At 39.1% G+C, this 13,071-nt stretch overlaps 1 protein-coding gene across 5 annotated transcripts in view; it reads left to right on the forward strand.

Annotated features, from left to right (window-relative positions):
* Window positions 1-13,071, forward strand: part of COL25A1 (collagen type XXV alpha 1 chain) — a 588,595-nt gene that overhangs the window by 559,402 nt on the left and 16,122 nt on the right. For all 5 annotated transcript variants that reach the window (XM_040329411.1, XM_040329395.1, XM_040329418.1 and 2 more), the window contains 3 exons: window positions 1,684-1,737; window positions 5,708-5,743; window positions 8,576-8,629. In XM_040329411.1, coding sequence (XP_040185345.1) covers window positions 1,684-1,737; window positions 5,708-5,743; window positions 8,576-8,629 — 144 coding nt within the window. The remainder of the gene's footprint in view (window positions 1-1,683; window positions 1,738-5,707; window positions 5,744-8,575; window positions 8,630-13,071) is intronic.

Genomic DNA, 13,071 nt, shown 5'->3' on the forward strand with positions numbered 1-13,071 from the left:
ACACGAAACGATAGAGATGATTTAATCTTCCAAATCAAATATAAATTGCACACTTACATAGTTACATAGTTAGTCTGGCTGCAAGAAAGACACAAGTCCATCAAGTTCAAGGAATAAAAACACACTGGTACTGACTAGTATTCCAATATTTCTGCTCTACTTCAGTTTCTCTCTCACACTCAGCTAATATGACCCAGTGCTGATCTGAGAGGGGCAAATAAGAATGCTTTGCAGGCATCCAACATCATTCTTATTAAAGCGGGAGTTCACACTAAAAAAAAATGTTAACCTTAGATTGATGCTCATTTTGTCTAGGGGAATCGGCTAGTTTTTTTTTTAAATCGAAGCTGTACTTACCATTTTAGAGAGCGATCTTCTCCGCCACTTCCGGGTATTGTCTTCGGGACTGGGCGTTCCTATTTTGATTAACAGTATTCCGACAGGCTTCCGACAGTCGCATCCATCGCGTCACGAGTAGCCGAAAGAAGCCGAACGTCGGTGCGGCTCTATACGGCGCCTGCACACCGACGTTCGGCTACTTTCGGAAAATCGTGACGCGATGAATGCGACCGTCGGAAGCCTGTCCCGCAGCCCATACCCGGAAGCGGCGGAGAAGATCGCTCTCTAAAACGGTAAGTACAGCTTCAATTTAAAAAAAACTAGCCGATTCCCCTAGACAAAATGAGCATGAATCTAAGGTTAAAAATTAACATTTGTGGGTGAACCTCCACTTTAACCAATGATGTCACCGGTTGTTAGGATGCTGGTGACTAGAAGGTTGTAATGGAGAACAATGAAAACCTTTGGCTTTGTGTAACTAAGTCAGGCTTGATCCATCTGCCGGTATACAATTTTTGGGAAATGTTTTGATATTTTGAAAAGACAAACCTCCAGTGTGCCTGGGCACCCAGGTTAAAAAAAGGCTGCTCTATTGTATGACAAAAGAAAATAGTCCAATAAAAACTCTAAATGTGTTCTAAGTCATAATATGCACTATTTTACCTTCAAGGAAAACATTGTAAATAAAAGAAAAGAAACACACCATTGAAAGATTTTTTCAAGAGTTTCTTTAGGGTAAGAAAGTAAAAAACTGATTTTTTAAATAACAGAAGATCCAGTGAGACAGCTAAAAAAAAAATACAGCTAGAACATTCAGCAACCTTTATTTTTGCCAAAATATGTAGAATAGAACTCAGTTTTGGGATCCACCCACCTCTGTAACGCGATAAACCTGAAAAGCATTTGAGAAGTTAAAAGATTCCCTAACTCTGTTTACTCCCTCTTTGACTAAAAATGCTAGTCGTGTGAAACCCATCACCTTTTCTGCCTTTTGCCATACGCCTATGTACTTGTTTTTATGATCTGAAATATATTCATTGCATCGTATCGGGAGTGCAGAAGTTCCTTTTTCGTCTTCTTCACATCTGTTTACTCCTTGTCACTGTCTCACCTTCTGTCTTCCCTCTGGATGATTTGTACACACTGCTGCACTGCTGACTTCTGCCATGTGGTGTCTTTCTCAGCATAGATGGGTATTCTCACCGAAACCCTAATTTTAGCTGGCATGTGATAACATGGTAGAAAAAACGATTTCAGATAATTACACTAGCTGGATTGAAAATGAATATTAAACCATTTAAAGGTTGTACATACGTGTTTGCATACCTACATTTTCCTTTACAGGGTGAAAGGGGAGTTGTTGGTGATCCAGGACCTAGAGGACCATATGGTTTACCTGTAAGTCATAAGTTGGTTGGCTTAGGGCCTCCACCCTTAATGCACCTGTGTTGAGCTATATTTGGAGATCAATTTGTACTGAGTCTGAGGGCACATTAAACACACGCTTCTAAGGAAAGAGCTTGCTTTATTATTCTTTACGACATGTAAAAATGAATTCAGCTTCCATTGTTCAGGCTGAATCCACTTTTCTGTAAGGACTGTCTTCTGTAATTGTATTGCAAGACTGTCGTAATTACAACCCAAAGGCCACACTAACACTGAATCCACTTCTGCATCCAGCACCATGGGGTTGATTTACTAAAACTGGAGAGTGCACCATCTGGTGCAGCTCTTTATAGTAACAAATTGGCTTCCAGGATTTTTATCAAAGCCTAATTGAACAAGTTGAAGTTAGAAGCTGATTGGCTACCATGCACAGCTGCAACAGATTTCGCACTCCCAGTTTCAGTAAATCGATTTTTTTTTTAAGTATAAAGTCTATCTGCAAGTCATTAGAGCTGAAGAACAACTCATCGTATGGGGAAAGATCAAGTCAACTTTTTGTTTTTAAAATTCTTTTAATTAAGGTTTAGTATTGCAATTTGCAAAAAAAAAACTGAGAGAACAATGAAAACACAAGACAACATACACATGTATGTGTCATCCACTCCTAAGCACCCTCATCACACAAGATGCTATACAATGTGTGAGGTGGTATAATGGAAAGGCCTATTGTCTTAAAGTAGAACTATAGGCAAAACTTTTTTTTTCTTTTTGGATAGAGTCATCTGTGTCCCATAGGGGGGATTTACCCTCACTTCCTGGCTCATAGTCAAAAAAGAAAGTCAGCAGAAATCCCTGCAAATTAAGGGAATCCCTTGGGGCCCCCCAAGCCACCAGAACTAGTGTCCCCATTGAAAGTTTTCCCCTCTATTACTTTTCTAGAAACAAATCAAAATGTGGTATTTTCTTTTAGTTTTACCTTCAATGTTAATGATAAAGAGGACAAATAGAGAGGGTGAATCTCCATAACAAGGGCATAGACAGCAATAAAAACTGACAGGAGGTCGAATCCCTCTACATGTCATCCAAAACTAAAAAAAAGTTTTGCCTTTAGTTATACTCTAATTTCAGAAGATATTAGTAGGCACTTTTAAATGATCATATTAGACATATAGCGGTAAGTATCTTTAGTTAAGGGGGTAAGTATAGATCCTGCCTAATAGCTGAGCATGTTCTATGAGTGAATTGCACTAGTATTGGGGGACAATCTCTCACCAACAGGGAGCACCCTACAGCCTTAATTCAGTGTAGCTGTACAGTAATACAGCTGCACAGTAATACAATGGCTAGAGCAGGTCAACTTTAGAACTTCAGAAGACAAGCAGGTCCCTGGTGTATATTGCTATATATTTTTATATATATATATATATATATATATATATATATATATATATATATATATATATATATATATATATATATATATATATATGTATATATATATATATATATGTATATATATATATATATATATATATATATATATATATATATATATATATATATACTGCTCAAATTAATTAAAGGAACACTTTGAAAACATATCAGATCTCAACTGGCAAAAATCTCATGCTGGATATATATACTGATATGGACTGGATAATGTGTTAGGAATGAAAGAATGGCACATCATTTGATGGAAATGAAAATTATCCACCTACAGAGGGCTGAATTCAAAGACACCCCGAGAATCAAAGTGAAAAAATTATGCAGCAAGCTAGTCCATTTTGCTGAAAAAATGGTCCTCAGTAATTTGTATGGCCCCCAAGTGCTTGTATGCATGCCTGACAACATCAGGGCATGCTCCTAATGGACGACGGATGGTGTCCTGGGGTATTTCCTTCCAAATCAGGACCAGAGCAACACTGAGCTCCTGAACAGACTGAGGTGCAACCTGGCGGCACCAGATGGACCGAAATATAATGTCCCAGAGGTGTTCTTTTGGATTTAGGTCAGGTGAGCATGGGGGCAATTCAATGGTATCAATTTCTTCATCCTCCAGGAACTGGCTGCATGCTCTCGCCACATAAGGCCGAGCATTGTCGTGCACCAGGAGGAACCCAGGGCCCACTGCACCAGCGTAGGGTCTGACAATGGGTCCAAGGATTTCATCCCGATGCCTAATGGCAGTCAGGGTGCCATTGTGTAGCCTGTAGAGGTCTTTGTGTCCCTCCATGTATATGCCTCCCCAGACCATCACTGACCCACCACCAAACCGGTCATGCTGAACGATGTTACAGGCAGCATAAAGTTCTCCACGGCTTCTCCAGACCCTTTCACGCCTGTCACATATGCTCAGGGTGAACCTGCTCTCATCTGTGAAAAGCATGGGGCACCAGTGGCGGACCTGCCAATTCTGGTGTTCAATGGAAAATGCCAATCGAGCTCCACAGTGTCCGGCAGTGAGCACAGAGCACACTAGAGAACGTCGGGCCCTGAGGCCTGAGGCCCAAGAAAACTGCTTCTGATTGTTTGGTCAGAGACATTCACACCAGTGGCCTGCTGGAGGTCATTTTGTAGGGCTCTGGCAGTGCTCATCCTGTTCCTCCTTGCACAAAGGAGCAGATACCGGTGCTGCAGATGGGTTAAGGACCTTCTACGGCTGTGTCCAGCTCTCCTAGAGTAACTGCCTGTCTCTTGGAATCTCCTCCATGCTCTTGAGACTGTGCTGGGAGACACGGCAAACCTTCTGGCAATGACACGTATTGATGTGCCATCCTGGAGGAGTTGGACTGCTTGTGCAACCTATACTGTATAGGGTCCAAATATCACCTCATACTACCAGTAGTGACACTGACCATAGCCAAATGCAAAATACTGAAAAACAGTCAGAAAAGATGAGTAGGGAAAAAAATGTCAGACACCTCCACCTGAAAAAACATTCCTGTTTTGGAGGTCGTCTCATTATTGCCCATCTAGTGCACCTGTTGTTAATTTCAATTAACAGCAAAGCAGCTGAAACTGATTAACAGCCCCCTCTGTATACACCCCTCCACCCCTCCCCCTCTGCTACTTAACTGACCAGATCAATATCCCAGGAGTTCTGATTCAAACGTGTTCCTTTATTTTTTTTGAGCAGTATATATATATATATATATATATATATATATATATATATATATATATATTCAATATGGATTCAATCTGCTGATTGTTAGGTAATTAAGGTTGTTGTAACAGATGGCAATACAGCCTAAAGCCGGCCATAGATGAATCTCTGCTGGTTCAGCAAGGACCGGCCAAGATTCGAACCATGTATGGGCAGGCTGAATGTGCCCACGTTGATCGATTGACTAACTTGGATACAAGCAGCATGTCAGATTTTGCAAGTGATTATTATCACTCTGTGGTATGGATTGCCCCATCGACACTGACTGTGTTAATGTGGTAATCTGCTTTTCTGCAACCCATGGCTGGCTTGAGGGCATAAGCCATACAATACACATGGTATGAAGCAGTAGACATGTACAGTATATGATATCTGGGAGGCAAGCAGAGTTTTGCAGCCAGTGTTATATAGCAGTACCGGTCCCATGTTTACAGTAGTCAGACATTATGAGAAGGATTACCAACCACGAGACTCCTCGGCTGTGACTGAACTGTGATCTGTAAAATTATTTAAAATTAATATTTGACCAAAGTGTCAATAGGGCAGCCTATATGTTTACATCCTCTAAGTGCTAATGTGTCCTGTCTATGTTGCTGGTCCTTATTTGTGAATTTAACAATTCCACTCCCTTCCAGCTCTCTCCTGTATGATATTGTGCAAACTGAAATTTGCAGAGTTATCCATGGTTGTCATAATGATTTACAGTTGTATTTGTTATCCGAGACTGATAATTTAGGAGAAAAAGTATATATTTTGCTATAAAATCAGAGGTGTTGCAGATAAAGTCATGAGTATTGTGTGTGATTATTTTCACAGGGTAAAGACGGTAAAGACGGGGAACCAGGTCTAGATGTAAGTTTTTAAAAATACAGGAGTGTAAGTGAGGCATGAATGTCTGCATGTTTTATGTGCATACAACAAAACATTTCATTTTCATGTTTATACTGTATTGTCATATTTTATTTTGCCATTTCAGTGTTTCCAAACAGCTAAAAAACACATTTTAGATACTGTATATAATAAACATTATGATAAAGGTCCCTTGATCGATTTAAAGGCTTTAACTTTTGTTTCAAAAGCTTGCATACTTTACTTGCTGGTGAAGAAATATATCGCAATATCAACATCACAGAACACATTTTCAGCTAAAATAGTTTACGTATAGTGGACTACTTACATAGTCACATTTAAAATTAAGGCCTGTAGGCCCAATTCTTTCTCCCATCCTACTATATTGAGTTTGGCAGCATAAATCATTATTAAGGCTTACAGGCATACCCCGGTTTTAAGTACACAATTGGGTTTATTTACTAAAGCTGGAAAGTGCAAAATCAGGCTCACTTCTGCATAGAAACCAATGAGCTTCTATCCCCAGCTTGTTCAATTAAGACTGGTAATAAAACCTGGAAGCTCATTGGTTTTTATGCAGAAGTGAGCCTGATTTTGCACTTTCCAGCTTTAGTAAATAAACCCAATTGTGTACTTAAAACCGGGGTATGCCTGTATATAAAATGTGTCAGTAAAAAAAACTTCACCCCCCACGCTGTGCTGGGCACCCTGTATTTCTTAAAGAATTTTTTACACTTGCCCCCCTCTACTTAGATCATGTTGCCCCTGCAAAATACAGTAAATGGCAATTGTCAACAACACTTCGCACTGTCAACAAGTGTATACTGAATGGTACCCCCAACTTCATGTGACAGTATTGGGCTTGATGATTGGCTGCACCATGGAGAGACAGGTGGTGCTTCACACACTGATGATGCATAGGGTGCATAGCACAGGGTGAGGTGCACACTTGGGCTTTTTTTCCCTGAAAGGTTTGCTTTAAAGTGAAATTCAGACAAGATTTTTATTTTAGTTTTTGGTAGTGTGTGGTGGAAGGGTTAAATTATCCCTTTCATATTGTATTTCTGTCTCATCTTCCAATTGGGAAGATTGCAGTTCACTTCTTGTGTAATCACAAGGACAACACATTAGGGGGATCTCTTCAATGGGGAAGAAAATAGGAATACAAATAATTATTATATAAACATAGAATGTCTGTCAGGTTTGATTACCACACAGGAAGTGGGGGTAAATCTCACCTGCTGGGGCACAGGCAACAGTAAAATACATAGGTCCTAACCATTTCCCTCTCTATACAAAACTTGAAACAATTGGGTGGGGTTCCATGGATAATATGATTTCCTTTCCTGCAACCATGGGTTTATGGGGGAATCCCTCTTGTGGAACAATTGTTTTCTCCCGGTCATGGGCACAGGGGGAAATGGATGTAGCCGTCATGCTGGTTGTACCTTAGTCGATCAATGGATTGACTTGGGTAGAATCAGCCTGCCCATATATGGTTTGAATCTCGGCCGGTTCCTGCTGTGACAATGAGTAACAATCTGTAACGTGTTCAACCAGCTTACCTTACGCTGGCCATGCATGAGTCATTTTATTTCATTCAACCCACTGATTGAACAAAAGAAATTGACTTGAATCCCCCATCCACACACTCGCTTTGGATGGGGGAATCCCTTCTGCTGAACTTTGCATTTTGACAGCAGGGATTTCCCTGCTGTCAAAATACACTGATTTGCACTGCCAGCTGCGCTGATCGACAGAAAATTCTGTTCAACCAGCTTGCTGTACGTGGATCGAAATTTAGTCGGCCAATTACAATCACAGGCTAAAGTGGAATTTTCTGAATAATAATTGCTGCAGTTAAATGAGTAACAAAAAGGCCTTACCTATACCATTGATAAATCTATCTCTAGCCCCCTCTACATTAAATAATGGAAAGGGAAGTATTTCCCATAATAACCAATTACATTTCAGCTATCCTTTCCAATGCAAGTTTTAAAGTAAAGTCAAGCATCCAATTGGCTGTTATCGCAAACACCTTAAAGTGTAACTCCAGTTATGATCTTAATTGCATACTTAAATTAGTACAACTTGGACAAACATAAGTATTCATATCTCAAACCTGAGGGACCACTGTGGTAGCTGGAAATCTCTGTAGTATTCTTACAGTGATCACTGCAATCTTCTGGGTCCCATGCTGAGCAACTGGCCCACTGCACACTTGCAACAAAGAGTAGCTTGCTCGACACCACTGCCTTTCACAGTATGCCTTTTTTCAATGAATACAATGTATTCTCTGATTGGACAATTTGGAGAGGAGGGTTAGTAAGGTCACAATCTCCACCTCATTCAATCAGAAAATGCCTTCTATTCACGTAAAAAAATAATAATAGCAATAATGAACTAGCAGTCCCCTGTTGTCAGTATGAAATGGGGCAGCCTCTCAGCACTCAAGACGCAGAAGATAACACTGATCCCTGTAGTAGCTCAGACTACTACAGTGTTTGTTAGCTTCCACAATAGCCCATTGAGTATGAGATAAGCATATTTACACTGGGCAAATTTTGACCAATGTAACTATGAAATTAAGATTGTACCTAGAGTTACGCTTTAATTCCAAATTCACCACCTGACTTCCACTTTGCCATAAGGAATCCTTTCATATTAAAAATAAAAATAAAATGACAAGTATTACTTTCAATGATGCTGTCACCACTGTAATGGGTGCTTAATTCTTGGCACAGACTTTTCTCAGTTATACTGACTTGGCTCTAAGTTCCCTCTTATGCATCCATTGACCTCAGTCAGACAAGATCATTTTGTATATTGTTTCAGGGTTTTCCAGGTCCTCGAGGAGAGAAAGGTGACCCAGGAGACAGGGGAGAAAAGGTGACTGAAGTGCTCAGAGAATGTTAACATGGCAAACCTATCCCTGAATCTACCTGACCTTATCAAGGACTCCATAAATCCAATCTTATTCCTGTGTGCCAAGAGCTATTGATTGCATGGGCTTCAAGCAGTGCACATTGACCTTTCCAATAAATCTAGCTGGGATGGTCAGTACAAACTGCTTAGTCATTTATATTTACTGGCAACGCTGCTGGGATAAATAATACCTGGTATCAGGTATCATAACTTTGCAAAGAACAAAACATTTTTATGACAATGTTCATAAACTGGAGTCCTGTGCAAAGTGCAGAGACTGCCAATTGCACAAACAACAGTGGACCTATTTATAAAAAAAAAAGGTAAATACAAAGAAAGCAAACTGTTTACACTGTTCTGGAAACAGTAAAATATAATCTGGTTCTCTGGGTTTCTGCAAACTGTCACCTCTGTTTCCTGCATTGCCTTATTATTTAAGCCTACATGAGGACAAAAAAATACAACTGAACATAAACAGATAGAGAATAGCGATAGATAGATAGATAGATAGATAGATAGATAGATAGATAGATAGATAGATAGATAGATAGATAGATAGATAGATAGTATTATTCTATTGATATTCAAGCAAAATTATGACAGAACAAAGCAGCTAGCAAATGTAATTTAGTGAGGATTAAAACAATTTTAGTTGTAAATGTTATTTTTGCTGTAGTACATTTTGCAGCATTTTAAGTGCTGGTTTAATTCATTAACCAAGCATGTTTTTTAAGGAAATTGTGTATTTTTCATGCTGACCTTTAAGCTTTTTTAAAAGAGCTACTCCTGGATGAACTGTATTTTTTTATATTGTATTTGGTTGCATTAGTACATGTCCCCCCTGGCAGTGCCGGGTACCTATGCCCTTTTCCCCCAAAAGCTTGCAAATTGGCCTTGAAAAGACTCACATAGACTTCAGTTAGGTTTGCTGCTATGTTTGGGGTTCGCACATTTTTTTAAATGTTTAGTGGTAATGTGACATTTTGATGATTTTCACCTGGATTGTTGAATATGAGTCAACATTTGGCTCTTTATGGGCACCCTTAGGTGTCAGAAAAATTCTCAATGCAACTTTGGCTGATTTTATAAGTGTCTACTTATTTCTTTTTCACATATGTCTCCTAGAGTTCCTATATTATACCTAAGTACGCAGTGATTACCATAGACACCTGTATGAATTAAATGTAAAGCATTTCTAATAAATACAACTGCATTGGAAAGAAATAAAAAATATATATTGGCACCATGAGCAGAAGCATACTATCGATTATTCAGCAAAGATGTTGTTGGCACACAGGAAAGATATGGTTCAGATTAACTATCCTATAGTGCAATCAGTATCTAACAGTACTACATTATAAAATTGCTACTCTAGATTGTTTTTCAAGTGCTGTTTTCCTGTTTCATTGTTTTATTGCTTTTGTTTTGCATTGCTTTATCACAAATCACCTTCATTTAACATTGTATGATCAACTGTCCAACTGTCTTGTGACACCTTGTTTTCCAGTGGAGCATTCCCTTCTCCTCCTTATACCAATGTACTCTCCTGCAACTTTACCTCCTTGACTCTTTTTACCTTAAGTCTTTCCCTAGACCAACCTAACTAGTTTATTTTGGAGATAACTGTGCACTTACAGCATTGGATTTAATTCATAATATCCTTTTGCGCATTTGGCACAGTGGTCTCAGAGTAATCTCCCAAATTCTTTCCTTGACTACTGTCCATTGTTTTACTAATATTGTGGCTTCCTCCTCCCTGCCTTCCGTTTTTAATAGACAATCATAATTTCTGCTTTTCATATATTTTACAGCCTATTGATGGGTATGAAGGACATTTACCTATATGAATATATTTGTTGCTTAACTCCAGAAATATTTATTATATTAATAGTAATAGTATTTGGATCCGGCACTGACAAAACTTGTGAAGAGGAAGTGAGGAGATGTCTGTAAACATACAGAACATACAGAACATAAGAAAAATATTGCAGCTCTAAATTTTTTATTTTTTTTACTTAAAATGTATCTAATCACAAAAACAAACACGTATTATATTGCATCCTACCAGTTCTTCACGTGGTGGGTAGCAAATACTGTATCTGTGGTGGATGCATCTGTTTTCCTTTTTTAAGTTTTTAATCCTTTATTTCACCTAGTGAAATGCCAGTAACATGGCCTAGGATGAGTCAGGTCCTGTAGTCTTCAGAGCAATGTAAATAATAAAAATCAACAAAGGCCACACATAGAAAGTTAAGCTGGCCATATACTTTTAGAATTTTGGCCAAGGAACTGGCCAAAATTTCAACAGTGAGGCCTCGTACACACGACCGAGTTTCTCGGCAAAAACCAGCAAGAAACTTGCTGGGAGATATTTTTTTGCCGAGGAAACCGGTCGTGTGTACATTTTCGTCGAGGAAACTGTCGAGAAACTCGACAAGCCAAAAAGAAAGCATGTTCTCTATTTCCTTGACGGGAATGGAGAAAATTGGCTTGTCGAGTTTCTCGACGGCTTCACAAGAAACTCGACGAGCAAAACGATGTGTTTCGCCCGTCGAGTTTCTCGGTCGTGTGTACGAGGCCTGATAATTCTGGCTGGTTTGACAAATGTCTACTACTCAATAAAGTTTGTTTTAGCAGCCAGGCCAAAAATTATCAGCTTAGCTGAGCCTGTAGCCAATGAGCTGCAGTCACTGTTCAGGTGTTCTGACAGCCAGTACTAGCATTTGTCAGAATGCATCAACCTGGCAGGGAGGACTCATCCAGGATTCATCCATCCGTAGATGTGGGCATTTTTTAGATTTCTTTTGTTTAGCTTGTAACATAAACAAAAGAAACCTAGTGTATGGCCAGCTTAAAGGGTCACTAAAGGATTTTTTTTTTTTTAGCTAAATAGCTTCCTTTACCTTACTGCAGTCCTGGTTTCATGTCCTCATTGTTCGTTTTTGCTTTGATGTTGCTGTAATTCCTCTCTGTTTTGGACACTTCCTGGTTGTCTGTTTCCTGATAACCACAGTACTGGGAGATTTCTCACTGTGGTCACTAATCAAGGAGGTGTGATTACTGTGTGTCTAAAACCCCTCAGCACCAATCCAGTTTCGTTTTACAAACCATCACTGCCCTCTATTGGCTCTCTGGCTCTGTACATCAGAGAACCAGGAAACAACAGCAAAAACTAAACTAAACTGCAGGTACATTATATGATTGTTTTTTATCTATTTTTAATCATTTTTAAAAGGAATTAGTTAACTAGTATGTCTCTATACCCTGTAAACAGTCATTTCAGCTAAAACAATTTTTTTCCCTTAGTGACCCTTTAATGAGCTGACAAGATTTTTGGCATGATCAACCTCTTTTTTTTGCACTTCTCAAACAAATATAACAAAACAAATACAAATGTATAGTTAACAGCCCAAAATGAAGCAAATATTAGGTATTTAATGTTAGGGTTTCCATACTTTTTAATGACTGCACTGTAGTTGCAACTTCAAGTGAATCCAGTTGTCTTCAGCCCCAGAAGAACTGGCTGCTCAATGACTGGGCCATTTTTTGAGATTTGGCACTGCGTTGCTTTAACTGACAATTGCCCGGTCGTGCGATGCTGTACCCAAACAAAATTGACGTCCTTATTCCCACACATAGAGCTTTCTTTTGGTGGTATTTGATCATCTCTGCGATTTTTATGTTTTTCGCATAAACAAAAAAAAGAGCAACAATTTAAAGAAAAACACAATATTTTGTACTTTTTGCTATAATAAATATCCCCAATTTTTTTTAAAGCAAATTTTTTCTCAGTTTTGGCCGATATGTATTCTTCTACATATTTTTGGTAATAAAAATCGTAATACGCGTATATTTATTTGCGCAAAAGTTATAGCGTCTACAAAATAGGGTAGATTTATAGCATTTTTATTATTATTATATTTTATTACTAGTAATGGCAGCGATTTATATCGAGACTGAGACATTATGGCGAACACATCGGACACTTTTGACACATTTTTGGGATCATTGGCATTTACACAGCGACCAGTGCTATAAAAATGCACTGATTACTGTAAAAATTTCACTGGCCGGGCAGGGGTTAACACTAGGTGTCAATCAAGGGGTTAATTGTGTTCCCTAGGTGTATTTCTAACTGTGGGGGGAGGGGACTGACCTAGAGGAAATGACAGATCGTGTTTCCTAGCTATTAGGAACTCACGATCTGTCTCTCCTCACAGAACAGAACAGGGATTTGTGTGTTTACACACACACACGTCCCTGTTCTGCCTCTCGTGCCCATGATCACTCGTGGCCGGTGGTCATCATGACCGCTGGTCACGAGCATCAGCATCCCTGCGATGCTATCTTGCTTAAAGGGACCGATGTACAGCTATGACGGTTTACAGGAACTTGTCACTTTACAT

The sequence above is a fragment of the Rana temporaria genome, chromosome 1 (genome assembly GCF_905171775.1).
Source record: "Rana temporaria chromosome 1, aRanTem1.1, whole genome shotgun sequence".
In the NCBI taxonomy this organism is placed as follows: Eukaryota; Metazoa; Chordata; class Amphibia; order Anura; family Ranidae; genus Rana; species Rana temporaria.